This window comes from Leptodactylus fuscus, chromosome 5, assembly GCF_031893055.1.
Source record: "Leptodactylus fuscus isolate aLepFus1 chromosome 5, aLepFus1.hap2, whole genome shotgun sequence".
NCBI classification, from domain to species: Eukaryota; Metazoa; Chordata; class Amphibia; order Anura; family Leptodactylidae; genus Leptodactylus; species Leptodactylus fuscus.
In genome coordinates this window covers 135,999,620-136,013,904 of record NC_134269.1, presented here as the reverse complement: position 1 = coordinate 136,013,904, position 14,285 = coordinate 135,999,620, and the positions used below count along the sequence as shown (strand labels likewise).

The following is a 14,285-nucleotide window of genomic DNA, read 5'->3' as shown; positions in this document are numbered from 1 at the left end:
TGACTTATGTCAGCAGAGACACTCCAAACACTGTTAAGCGGGTATCCCGGGCACAACAGCTTTCAGAGCGTTCATCTCTGATACAAGGTGGGCACAACATATTATGCACTGAAATGACGGATTCCTGGAAAAATGGTCATTTTCACCTTTCACAATCAGCCGCGTATTCATTTATGGATAATAAGTTATAGCAACATTTGGGGGTTAAAATGCTGTCTACCCCTGGATGAATCCTTCAGGGGTGTAGTTTCCAAAATAAGGTCTCATATCAGGGGATTCCACTTTACTGGCGCTTCAGCTCTGCAAAAGTGTCATGGCATCCAAAAACCAAACCGTCTGTGCTCCAAAAACCCAATAACCGTTCTTCCCTTCTGTGTCCGGCTGTGCCCTAATATCAGTATATACCCACATATGACATTACGTTCGTTATCCTGGGTACACCAGTGTCATACATGTGTCATACATGGGGCATAATCTGCAGTTGGGGTACACAGCAGGGCGCAGAAGGGAAGGAGCGCGATGCGGCTTTTGGAGCACAGATTCAGATGTTTGGTATCTGGACGCCATGTCATGTTTGTAGAGCCTGTAAGGTACCAGAAAAGTGGATTCCCCAAAGGAGTGACCCCATTTTGAAAACTGCACCCCTCAAAGAATTTATCAGGGGGTGTAGTGAGTATTAGTATCCCAGACGTGACTGCACAGCGGATGGCAAAGAGGGAATATATAAGCTGTGCGGAGGACATTGGGGACACCAAATTCCCTACTATGTCCCAGTAGCTCCTATGATTGGTGGAGTCAAACTGGGGGTCACTTTGGGGGTCACTTCTGGTGTCTGTTCCCTCACAAGCTGTAAATCTGGGGAGTCCCCTGATATTCGCTCGCACAGCTTATATATTCCCTTCCTGCCGCAGCCAGTTGTGTTCTAATGATTTTGGCGATTTTGGGGTTGTTTGTCTTCACATTGTGAGATGCTATATTTTCTTTATTTTTCTGGTGACATGGCCATATAAGGGCTTGTTGTTTGCGGGATGAGATGCATTTTGTAATGACACCATTTTTGGGTGCCTACAACTTATTGAATACATTTTATTAACTCTTTTTTTGCTGGATTTTCTAAAGAAAAATCAATTCTGGCATTGCATTCTACCTTTTAAATTTTTCGCCATGCAGCGTACAGTATAAGTAACATGTGACCTTTATTCTGCGGGTCGGTACGGTTACAGCGATACCTCATTTATGTTATTTTTTAATGCAATACTAATTCTGTAGAATAAAAACACATTTAGGGACATAAATCAACGTTTTTTGTATCACCATCTTCTGAGAGGCGTAACATTTTTATTTTTTGGTTGACAGTGTTGGTTGAGGGCTTATTTTTTGCGGGACAATGTGCGCTTTTTATTGGTACTGTTGTGCGGTGATTATGACTTTTTGATCACTTTTTATAGCATATTTTGTAAGGTGAGATGGCGAAAAATCACTACTTCCGGCGGGTTTTTTCCGGTTTTTTTTTCCGACGATCACCGTATGCATTAAATATTGTTGCAGTTTTATTGTTCAGATTGTTACGGACGCGACGATACCAAATATGTATTGTTTTTATTAACTTTTAGGGTTTTTTTTTAATATAATTCATTTTCTATAGAAAAAAGGGAATTTTGGGGCTTTATAAGTTTATTCATTTTTATCAGACACTTTATTTATTTTTCACTTTTTTTCTCTTACTTTTTCATGTGTCCCTTTAGGACACTTGGATTAGTGATGCTTTGATAAAAGCATCACTAATTCTCTATCAGACGCTGCAGGACACAGCTGTCAGTGTCTTGCAGCGTCTAGAGGAAGTCAGTCGCAGGGGCTGCCTGCGTCTGACTTCCTCTTACCCCGGGCAGGATCAACCAGGTATTGGGGGTCTTTAGCAGTCTGGGGTCACTGGCCAGACCCCAGACTGCATGTTTTGTATATCGGCACCCTCCGATCTCGCCGCGGGGGGTGCCGATACCGCCGGCACTGTCACGGAACCGCTTCAGTTCCGTGATCATGTTTGATCACGGAACTGAAGGGGTTAAAACCCCCCGATCGGAGACCCCTCCGATGAGGGGTTATGGAATGGGGTCTTAGCTGTTAGATACAGCTAAAATCCCATCCAATTATGTCGGCACTTACAGGGAATCCTTCCCTGACTGCCCGACGTAGTTTTCCTATAGGGCAGTCAGGAAGGACCTGCAAGTGCCGACGTAGATTCCCTATGGGCCGGTCGTTAAGGGGTTAAATACGTCCCTGATAGTTACCTACCTATCTCCATTTTTTGTTTTGTGGGTTTATGGAGCCCTTTTATTTGCAGTAATGAGTAGCACATTACTATTTCGCCAATGCACCAGAGGTTTTCTATGTAATGGATATTAGCATACGGGGGAGATGCATAGTAACATGTGCTGCACATTGCAATTCTTCAGCAGTGTAAACCCAGCCTCACAGATTTTATTAAGAGCTTTGACCCTTCAGATTTATATTTTTTAAATGGCCTTTTTTTATTGTCTACTGTCCTTTTAACTGAAGCTGGAAGCCATGGGGGCTTTAATTTAAGACCTTTATACCTGTTCCATATAGGAATACATTTTACTATATGCATAAAGTAGATTTCAATTTCTCCCGCATAACATGTGTATCATTGTCTGACAATGCGCCCAGTCTATGTCCTGAAGTGCAGTCTTTAGTTTGAGAAATAGAGTAATTCTTCTTTCCCAACCTGTGTTTTATATAATACAGGTACCGGGTGATATAGATGGATAAACAAACAGAAGATGGAGCAGTGTAAACACTGGTGCTTTGCAGTGCTGGAGTCCTGGGTTTGAATCTAGCCAAGGACGACATCTGCAAGTAGTTTAGGTGTCTCTATGTGTTTGTCTGGATTTCTTCTTGGTTATTACAGTTTTCTGTCATACTCCAAAGACTCTGTGATGAGATCAGACCAGAAGTCTAGATACTGTTCTTGCATATTGGTTCTTGTGCTTTCCAATAGAGAGAATCCTGAGTTGCTATTCTTTTCTATGACTTATCTATGCACTAACAGAACATATGGACAAATGTTGAATACAACCCTGTGGGGAATCGCTCAGGTAGATGCTTGTAGCAGTGCAGGAAACAGGGACACAGTCACTGGATTGCATACAAGTTCAGGCTTTATTCACTTGCAGTGTATTCACTGCCTTGGCAAAGGCACAAATAAACAAAAACAAAAAAACCTTCTCGGCTGAGAACTAACTAAACATAAGACAACTTTTACCTGTCTATACAGGAGGCTGGCTACCAGACTCCCACCTTGGCAACAACAGTGGGTGGTGCACAGTACCTGCTTTGTAAGTTTGGTCTGGACAGGTCAGCTCTGTCAGTGCCACACTCCTAGTCTTCACACACAGACTAATATCAGGCCTTGATTATGCAGCTGACTTCCCTGGTGTGGGCCTTTACCAAACACCCTTTAGGTGCCTGGCTGGAATATACGTGTCCTCCCAGACCACACCCTTCACTCTCTCACAAACCCCTTCAGAAGTCCTCTATATTTTATAACATTTCAAGCAATGAACTTGCTAAATTAAGATCTTGGACCACCATATTTTGTGCTATGCATAACAAATGACCTTCTAAATTACAAATACTTTCCTACATACTACAGACATAGACTTGTAATCATATAGAGAACTTTCTATGTTTAAAATAAGCACAAAATTCTTTGAAGCCATCTGACACTTTAAGCCATAAAAGATCTTAAATTTTCACCTTTTTGCATTTGATCTTTTCTCTAATTATTATTTCCATGCAGTTGGTTTATTACTAATCTGTAATGGCGGTTATACAGTACATGACAAAAGTACTAAGCTTTCCCGACCCGAAGTCATACATTATTTTTTATCGTTCAGCATTTGTGATCTGACATTTTCATTTTGCTACACAATGTGTTTTTATTTTGCCTTATTATAAAGATTGGATTGATATGTTATTTGGACCAAAACTGTTCTTTTCGCTGAACGATGGATTTCCAAATTAAACCAGAACAATATTTGAAGAGCATTGACACAAAAAAGGTCAACACAGAGTAAGAAATCATTCAGAGAACATCAGTATGTACTCATAAGTCTTTACTAACCGGTAAATCTGGCCTTGCAACCAGGAGAACAATTTTCCTACATTCATCATTGGAAAGTAAAGCCACTGCCTCCTCTCTGTTCTGGATATCTTGACCATTTATCTAGGAAAAGAATGAAACCTGTAAATTAATTTCTATTTTTTAGAATCCGGCATAGCATAAAAGTAAATACCCTTTTATTTGTGACAGCGCGGGAAAAAATCTCATGTCCTGGGTTCATCGGCAGCTCTTGGTAGTAAATGCCTTCACTCAATTATGCACTTACTATAAGAACAGTATTGATCGGTGAAGAATGGTGAATATCAGAGGAAGCAGTTATGTTCATAAACGTCCGAGTTGCGCCCCGGTAACATACATCTAGCAACACAATTAACCAGCCGCTGACAGGTGACGTTCATCTTTCTCCGCTCAGAGTAATGGAAGTGTCACTCTGAGATAATAGTGCCGGTAGAAGGAAGAATGGCAGCACAACAGCTAAAATCAGTCATACTAGAGAGACTTGCACAGAGCCAATTAGAGAGCGACACTATTATCTCTCACCAGGCAATGCTTAACAGCCAATGTTGATTGCAATTCAGCTTTATCATTCTACCATCCTGTAGAACATCTTCAATACAGAACAAAGCACAACATATAAACAAGTCATTTATTTCCCAAATGTAACTGTTGCGGCTTACAAGGACTTATGACTAGGTATTGAAATTACACAAAAATAATTAGTTGACTGTAACATTAGCTTTACCTTCGGTAAAATTTATTAACATATAAAAAGACATTTCTCAGTAATTAAAGTAGTTAATTATTTTAATAACTATATTTTTATTTTATGAATGGGGGAGAATGAAGCAATTTACATCTCTATAACTTCCACCGAGCTAGCTGCATTTGTTTTAGTAGAGCATTACCATAATAATTCATGGCAAAAAAGCTCAGTGAATCATACATGCAACACATGATGAAATATCAGAGATCTGTTTAACAGAGAAAGATGTCCAATTATAATAATGAAGTCCCAGGAGTTTAGCTGAAAACATATAGTCTCTTTTATTTTGGGGGGTGGGGAGGGGTCTCCTACCTGCATAGTTTTTCATAATTACAGCCTATTTGATATAAGGACCATCCATTTTAAAAGTTTTCCCGTCAATGGTATTCTCGCTTTCATTGCAATTCTGTTACATCTTTGGCGTTAAAGAACCTCTTTCCATTATTCAATGAATATAAAACAAAATGGTTGGTTTAGTTATAGGAGTTTTCCAACCTCATAAGTAACTCCAAACTTTAATTCACATCTTCAAGAGTATTTAGTCTGCTCTATAATAGGAATAGAACCAACATACATGAAGCACTGTATCCATTCGAATTGAATAGAAATAGAGGCCAAGAGACTCCTTTGACTTTAATGAAGAATATTAGGTTTCCATTGGGAACCTCAGTTTTAGGGGATAAAACAAACACAGTCTCCAACACATATATATGATCACAGCCTTTAGAACAGGGGTAGGGAACGTACGGCTCTCCAGCTGTTGCAAAACTACAACTCCCAGCATGCATACTGGCTCTGCTGTTCTGGGAACTCCCATGGAAGTGAATGGAGCATGCTGGGAGTTGTAGTTTCACAGCAGCTGGAGAGCCAAAGGTTCCCTACCCCTGCTTTAGAATAAGAATCCAGTGAAAGATGAAGATGGGTAAATTAGAATTGTATATTGTTGTATTTCCTTTACCCATAATAGATTACTGTCTTTTTCAGTCTTGGTGTTATCTAGGGTCTTATCTTAGATCAGGAATTCAATTTTCTTATGTTTCTCACTAGCTGGGTTATAGATATTTGCACATAGTATTACCTAACAATGTGTATATATAAATTTGTTTTAACATTTCAGCTAATCATTTATATTTATTAGATTTATATTGTATATGTCAAATTCTTTATATATTGGCATGTGGGTTCATTATCCAAAATTTTGAAATTTGAATTAGGTATTACTTTTCAGTTGTTTTTTTTTTCTATATCATAGTTGGATTGGTGGAAAATAAAGTGGAACTTTCACTTACCGTGTAACAACTGGCAACAATGATCATACTATAGTGCCAGCCATACCTCAATATAACAGTGATGATCACTCTGAGTAAATTAACTGAGATTAGTTATTTTCCAATTGAATGATTTTTGATAATTTAATGTAACATAGCAAAGTTAGGGCTAGTTCACACGTGAGTATAAGGGGAGGTTTTTGACAGCGGATTTCGCGTCCAAAACCTCCCCTTATAATGATGGTCTATGGAGACCGCCGGGCTTCTGTTCTCCGCTAGCGGCGAGCTGCTGCTAGCGGAGAAAAGAAAGGACATGTCCTTTCTTCAGGCGGAAGCCGCGCTGTCTCAGTCGCGCGGCTTCCGCCCCCCGCAGCTCCCTCCTATGTCGGCTCATTCATTTGAGCCGACAGCAGAGGGTTAAGCCGCGACAGCGATGGTCGCGGCGGGCGGGTTTTGACAAGAGAGAGACGCGGCTCGCCGCGTCTCTCTCTGTGTCAAAACCCGCGCGGGCAGTTCACGTGTGAACTAGCCCTTAGGGTCCATTTTCACAGAGGAAAATGGCGCTGAATTTGGTGCTGAATTTCAGCGCTGAAAAAAAAAGCCTCCCATTGACTTCAATGTGTTCCTTTTTCTGCTAGCAGAATTTCAGTTCTGCTAGCAGAAAAAGGAACCTATTGAAGTCTATGGGAGCCTTTTTTTTCAGCACTGAAATTCAGCATCAAATGGACCCTTAAAGTGGTTGTCCCATCTCAAGGATCCTATCTATACTGTTAGCTTAAATAAATTGAAGCCTTTCCTAAATATATTGCTTTAGAAATTCTGCTTTGTTTACCTGGTATGTGACTTTATTCCTCACACTGTTTACACTGCATTGCTATAACCACGGACCTGGGAGATAGGACAAGTGATGTCACTTCAGCTAATTGCAGTTTTGCTGATAAAGCAGAGTCTGTTATCTCTCTATGTAAACACACACATAACGCTGAGTCTATTCTGTACAAGAATCTGCAGATTATCTGACCTGCAGAAGTGTTATGTGTCCCGTTCAGAAGGAGGGGAATGGGGTGGAGGAGAAATACAGGAAGTGCATACAGCCTGGCTCAAACTCTAAGATGGGAGAACCCATTTAAACAAGTCATCAGTTCATGTACATCAGGTCATGTAGCAATGACCTGTGGACCCCTTTGGCTTCTGGATCAGTTGCAGCTGAGGCACCTGCAATCCCTATAGTCACATCAGTGTACACCGCATTCCAAATTGTCATGTAAATCAGATTTGACAGAAGTGTCATAAAGATGTAATTTTTTTGTTTTTCAATTAAACTCATGGATGGTCTTGTGTCTCAGGGCTCTTTGATCACTGAAATCAATCTCAATCACCTATTATAATTAATTTGCTGGGTGAGCTAAATTAAAGGAAACCTACTTAAGACTGGGGCCCCATGTAGTGTAAATAACGCGGTTTGGCTGTGGTGGAAATGCTGCGGGAAAAAAACACAGTATTTTACAGTCACTGAAAGGTGGATGAGATTCCAGCAAATCCTATCCAAACCTTGCAACAAAATATCCACTGCGGACATGCTGCAATCTCCAAAACTATTGCACTTTTGAAAATTGCAGAATGTCAATTATACCTGGGAAGCGCAGCGGTGTCCCTGTAGGTATAATTGAAACAGAAATCCTGCAGAAGAAACCTCTGTGGACTTTCGGAGAAAAGCGCTCTGGGAAAAAATCATGATGTGTTGCTGCCGCAATTTTTCCTGCAGTGCTTTTTTGCTACGGCCAGCTACATGAAGCCTTAGCATAAGGAGGACATTACACAGTATTAAGCAGAGCAATGTGGGAAAAACAAGGGATCTCTCTGCTGCCAAAAAGCATCAAATAGTGCAATGCCTTGGACAAAGTATGAAAACATTAAATATATCATGAAAACGAAAGCATGATCATCATACTGTGACAGCTTGTGCAGATAAAGGCACAATGAAGGAAGTTTCTGCCGGACATATTCTTTAGCTGTTGTCTCTGGTGTCCCATGAACCTCAAGTAGTAGGAACCTCCAGATGCTTGCAGTTGTACATAAACCTACTATTCAACACCCCTAAACAGTGCTCACAAGCATAAATGGTTTCAATGGGCCCAGACATATATGAAGACTAATTTTGAAACAGTCTTTATTTATGTACGCAGCACAACAATGGATGGCTCAGATGGACAGAGTAGTGGATGGTTGGTAGATGGCGACCATGTCCCAACAAGGCTGCAACATCAGCAAGGAGATGTCAGAGTCCTGTTTTGGGCAAGAATCATGGGGAAAGAGCTGGCAGGCCTCTTTAAAGACCCTGAAGGTGTGAAAATGACCTCTGCAAAGTATATAGAGTTTCTGACCGATTGATTTCTTTCTATAGGCATTAAATCAGAGAAACTCATGTTATGTTCCCATCATCACCTGACCTTAACCCTATTGAGAACCTTCCGAATATTCTCAAGCAAAAGATCTATGAGGGTGGGAGGCAGTTCACATTAAAACAGAAACTGTGGCATGCTATTCTGACAACCAGCAAAGAAATTCAAGCAGACACTATCCAAAAACTCACAAGTTCAATGGATGCAAGAATTATAAAGGTGATATCAAAGAAGGGCTCCTATGTAAACATACAATTGGCCTGTTAAGATGTTTTTGAATGAAATAGCTTTTGATATTAGTACCATATATATACTCGAGTATAAGCCAAGTTTTTAAGCCCAGTTTTTGTGCTGAAAAACTGCGCCTCGGTTTATACTCGTGTCAATACGGTAATTGAAAATGTCACATGACTGGTCCGCAGTGAAAGACATCTGTGGGAGGCTGCTGGAGCAGCGATAGGTGAGTGGTGAGGCAGCGCTGCCTCCAGGACCGCCCCAAGGTTTTTCAGGAGCATCTCTGCCTTGGAAACATCTTAAGGCGGACCTGGAGACAGCGCTGCCTCACCAACCACCTATCGGCAGCAACACTGTTCCAGAGGCCTCCCACAGATGTGTTTTACTGCGGACCAGTAAAATTACCACTCGAGTCAATACGGTAATTGAGTCGACCGTATTGACTTGCTGCAGCGGGCCTCCGCTCCAGTCCGCTACAGTATCTTTAGATAATTCAATTAATGGACTATTTTTTGAAAAAAGCAAACAGTTTTTATAAATATAATAAGGAAATACTAAGTACATGAGAGGGAATGGAACAAGCAATATCATAGCTCTAGACTAGGAAGAAACTGCCATTAAAGTGTGTAGGGGTGCATCTGCTGGACAATGTATAGGTATTAAGGTGTCATCATAATGGCCCCTACAACACCCTGTGGATGGTCTGATATCAAATTTCCCAATGACAAACTCCTTTTATAATACATGCTTATAAAATAAGCTAGAAGGTTTTGATTATTTCACTGAATCTATCACTTAATGAATTTAAGAGGCTTATCTTTTGATCTTTTAATGTACAGTGGAAATCACTTTTATTTCAGAGCAAGGCTCAAGAGGAAAAATGAATAAGTCTTACAGGTTTTAAAAAAAAAAAAAAAAGAAGAGAAGATAGAAAAAGCTAAAAGAAAAAGCAATGGTTTTTTTTCTAGACATGCGGTAAATGAATGTGATATGTGATCTTTGTGCTGTTAGCTCCTGCCGAAATGAGTAATGATAGTACCTCTGCTCCTATCACCCCATCACAGCCTTGTCTGTAAGCATACATGTTTCAAGAGATGCTATCCTTCCTCAGCAGACTAGATTTTCACTTCCCAGGCCACACAAGCAGATGGATAAGTATATCTGGACACTAAAATCTAATGCCTTATAATTTAAGATCAGAAAAGACAGATATTTCTCAAATGCCATTGCCCTCCAAAAATCAGTGATTCTGATGCCATCATGAGTTAGAATGTATCAGTCATATTTCAATGGATGTAGTTTGTGATTGTTTATGTCTACACACGCTCCATAAACACAAATAAATTAGAAAATGTTTGACATAACATAATGTAAGATGATATCTTACAACACCAGTGCTCTAATACTGTTATTAGAATGATTTCTTTTATTTTCATAGAAGTACAATTATAGATTACAGCATCAGGAACAATCCAAATTTCCGTAGACTTCCTTGCCATATGCAGTACCAAAAACACAGGGACATAGCTATAGGGGGTGAGAGCATGTCCATTGCACAAAGGCCCAGGTGGCCCAAAGGTTCAATGTCATGAGATAACACCATTCTCAAAAACAGCACATCATTGGTGGGGAGATATGTTATACTTTTTGCACTGAGATGCAAAAGCTTTAACTCTTAATGAAAAATGACAACTTTGTCCTGTGGGTCGTTACGATGGCAAACACACTATTTATGTTTTACCGATTTTACTAAATAAAACAACATTTCCTTTAAGAAATAAACATATTACTTGGGCTCACCATATTTTTACATCTATAACTTTAGGGCTCTTTTTTTCTGGGCAAATGGTAGTTTTTGGCTGCCTTCACACGGTAACGGTGGGCTCAATTTGAGCTTCTTTTTACAGGCGTAGAACTCCGAGGGTCGCGCTAACGTTGCAATCACGCGGCGTTTTTTTACTTTGAGCGCATATGCTGCGTTTTTTGCTCACGTACACGCGCCGTTAAAAAACGCGGAGTATGTACGCGAGCAAAAAACGACACGTATGCGCTCATAGTAAAAAAACGCCGCGTGAATGCAACGTTAACGCGACCCTCGGAGTTCTACACCTGTAAAAAGAAGCTCAAATTGACCCCGCCATTACTCCGTGTGAAGGCAGCCTTTATTGGTACCAATTTTTGGTTTGCACAACTTTTTGATCACTTTTTATTGCTTATTTGGGGAGGACAAAGGTGGCCAAAATACACTAATTTGCACATAGTGGTATTTTTTATGACATTCATGGTATGGGATAACTAAAACTATTGTTGAATAGTATAGATGCACACACGGATACCTAGTATAATTATTTTATTTGTTCACATTATTAATTTTTTTAATTCTAAAGCGTTTGTTCTTATCTATTTTTAATACGTTCATGAACACTTTTTCAAACTTTTTAAAAAATATTTTCACTTGAACCTGGAATCTTTTGCACCCCAATGTAATGTACATTAATATTTCTGTATTCCACATAGATTCCCTATGTACAATGGTAACCGCTCAGACCCAGCAATCTCATGATTGAAAGAAAAGCTGCTATTTTTTGTTTCAGATTTTGTCGTGTTTATGAGCCAAAGCATGGAATGAATTTAGCAGAGTGGAGATTTCCTATTCCTGTTGAAGCCATTCTTGACTTTGGCTCAATAAACACAGCAAAATCTCAACATATAAAGCAACTTTTTTGCAATGCGGGGCATTAAAAAAGGAGTGATATAGCTTTTATCTCTTACTTGCGAATGATGTGTGTAGCCATTTCTTCAGTTCTGCATTCTTCCCTATGTGTGGGAGTGTTCTGCCCCGGGCTGCACTGCTCAGCACAGCGCTATATATTATATATATAGATATGGTGAGGAATGGCAGAAAGGACGTAATACATAACTATTATTTGAGGTGAACAGATTCCTCTTGCCATTCCTCACCATATCTATGTAACTAGATTAAGTGACAGGAATATTTTCTATATGGATTTCCCCCTTTAGACTTTATAGCATTTTACTTCAATGTGCATAAAAGACCATGAAAGTGACATCTTTTGATCATTTTAAAATTGGTTGAGATCTTTTTGTAAAAGAAATGAATAGAAACATACATAGAAAGACTGACCTGTAATATCCTGTCTCCTTCTCGAATGCGGCCATCTCTGGCTGCAATACTGTCTGGATCAACCTACAGGAAAACAGAATATAAGAGAAAAGCTGGTTATTTAATTAAGTCCAATTAAAGGGGGTTTCAGAGCAGATAGTATTGGTGATCTAACTTTAGAGGCCCTTGGCAAGAATGGTCGACTTGTTGACAATGGTTGACAATTAAAGGATGTAGGTTAATCCACTAGATGTAACAAAAGTAGATTAATCCCATATCTCAGTTTCTGTAAACTCTATTCCAAATACCCTCATAGATAAAAGTAAATTTAAGACATGGTAAGATTGGGAGCTGGTACCTCCAGAGTGGACAAAAAAGGTGTATACAGCTGTCCTATATAAGGAGGAGCACAGTCAGTGGCCGGCGTCAGCTTACATACCAGTACTGGGGCTCATCACCAGAGCTTCTGGAACTGTGGTTTTCACTGTGTCAATGACTAGTGTAGGAGAAATGTCTAGAGCCATAATATCAACAATTTTGGTGTTCTGAAGGGCAGCAATGTTAGGTGCTGGGAATCACTGAGCAGCTTAGCAAAACATGGGTGTATGTATAGGTGCAGTCAGATTAGCGCTTGATATCAGCTGACTCAGCGCTGTCTGCATAGGCTGTATACACCATTTTTGTCCACTATGGAGGTACCAGCTCCCAGTCCTACCATGTCCTAAATTTACTTTTATCTGTGAGGGCATTTGGAATAGAGTTTTCAAAAACAGAAACTGAGATATGGGATTGATCTACTTTTGTTACATCTAATGAATTAACCTACATTCTTTAATTGTAACTCTATAGATTTGGAGTAACAGCTAATATATGTGCTATGAATTTAATCCTAGTGCACATTGATTGGAGACAATTACCAGATCGCGTTGCTCTACTATGTAGTCATTTTTTACACAAGAAGGTACCGGTAGGGAGCTGATAGGTACTATTTTAATAGAATTAATAAAAGTTATATTTTATCATTTTTCTTCTGTTTCCTGGGACCTTTTACAGTGATTTTGAGTTACTAGAAGGGTGGTTCCCTAACCATCTGTGATTAGTCAATGCAGTATGATATCAAAAAGTGATCTCTAGCATTGTCATGTGTGAATTAATTATCATAACTTTTCTTATTTGAATTTCAATTAATTTTATTATGTCTGTATCCAGCAATTGTAATATACTTAGAATGATACTATAGAAAATACCTCTGCATAATTAGATTTTACTTGGACATTTATAACATATTCATAGATATATTCATATAGTATTTATACAGTAAGTAAAGTATTAATGTAAGATATGAAACATTAGTGTTATACACACCAGTAGTTGCTTTGTTCTGTTACTTGTGAATGCACTACCAGTTCTGCTTTTGTAAGTTAAAGAATACATGGAAATATTCTGCATTTTTCCTTAAGAAAATCCTTTCAGGTGTGAATCTGCCTTTGTATCCCAGTAAATAAGCATCATTAAATATCCCGCAATTGTTACTGATGATATATTGAGATCAATCTTGACAGTTACACAAGGCTCTTGAGCTGTCCAGATGTTTAATATTTCTGTAATGAATAATGATCCAGTGTCCAGAATGGGAACACTATCTATCACCTTCAGTTGATGGTTATCCTGAGTCATTTATTTGGCCCTGTCATCCCATAAGCTATTTTTCAAACAAAACACCTCAAGTGTAGCATTTGGTTTTAGGTTACATTTCATATACGGAAAAATGTTCGCTAGGCTCTTTTTTTAATAATAGCCTGTCACCAAAATAATAAACCGGAGTCTGCTATTTAATGGCAAAAGACAGTGTAATTATATAAGATAGTAAAAGCCGGCAGTAGGCTGCACTTCAGAAACACCCCAGGCTGATGAAAATGAAATAATGATTTTATGGCTCAGAAAAAATAGACTATATACAATTGTTGGAGGGAATGTATCAGAATAATATCAGAGGATAACATATGGTCACATGCTTAATTATTTAATGAATCTGGGTCTGGCCATGAAGGTTAATAATCCGGATTCAATCACTTCTTTTATTGTTTGTATTATGCAGTCTAGGCGGATTTGGAAACTATTTGGAATTGTTTTGTTGCTGATTATTTAAGTAAACTGTTTTATAAAGAAAACGACATTCACTACAGTTTTATAAAGGCCAAAACTCTTACATGAGGCTGAATGCTTATCTTCTTTCAGACTTCTAGACTAAAGCCCCACGTTGTGTTATAGCACCTGTACAGTGAATGGGATTTTAGGTAATCCCATCCACACATTGCAAAAAAATCTGCCGCAGAAAAGCTGCGTTTTC

General features: G+C 39.1%; 1 protein-coding gene across 1 annotated transcript in view; it reads right to left on the bottom strand.

The window, feature by feature from the left end:
- PDZRN4 (PDZ domain containing ring finger 4) overlaps positions 1-14,285 on the bottom strand; it is a 123,055-nt gene that overhangs the window by 14,328 nt on the left and 94,442 nt on the right. The window contains exons 5-6 of the mRNA XM_075274234.1: positions 11,957-12,019; positions 4,145-4,246 (exon numbers count right to left, since the gene is read on the bottom strand). Coding sequence (XP_075130335.1) covers positions 4,145-4,246; positions 11,957-12,019 — 165 coding nt within the window. The remainder of the gene's footprint in view (positions 1-4,144; positions 4,247-11,956; positions 12,020-14,285) is intronic.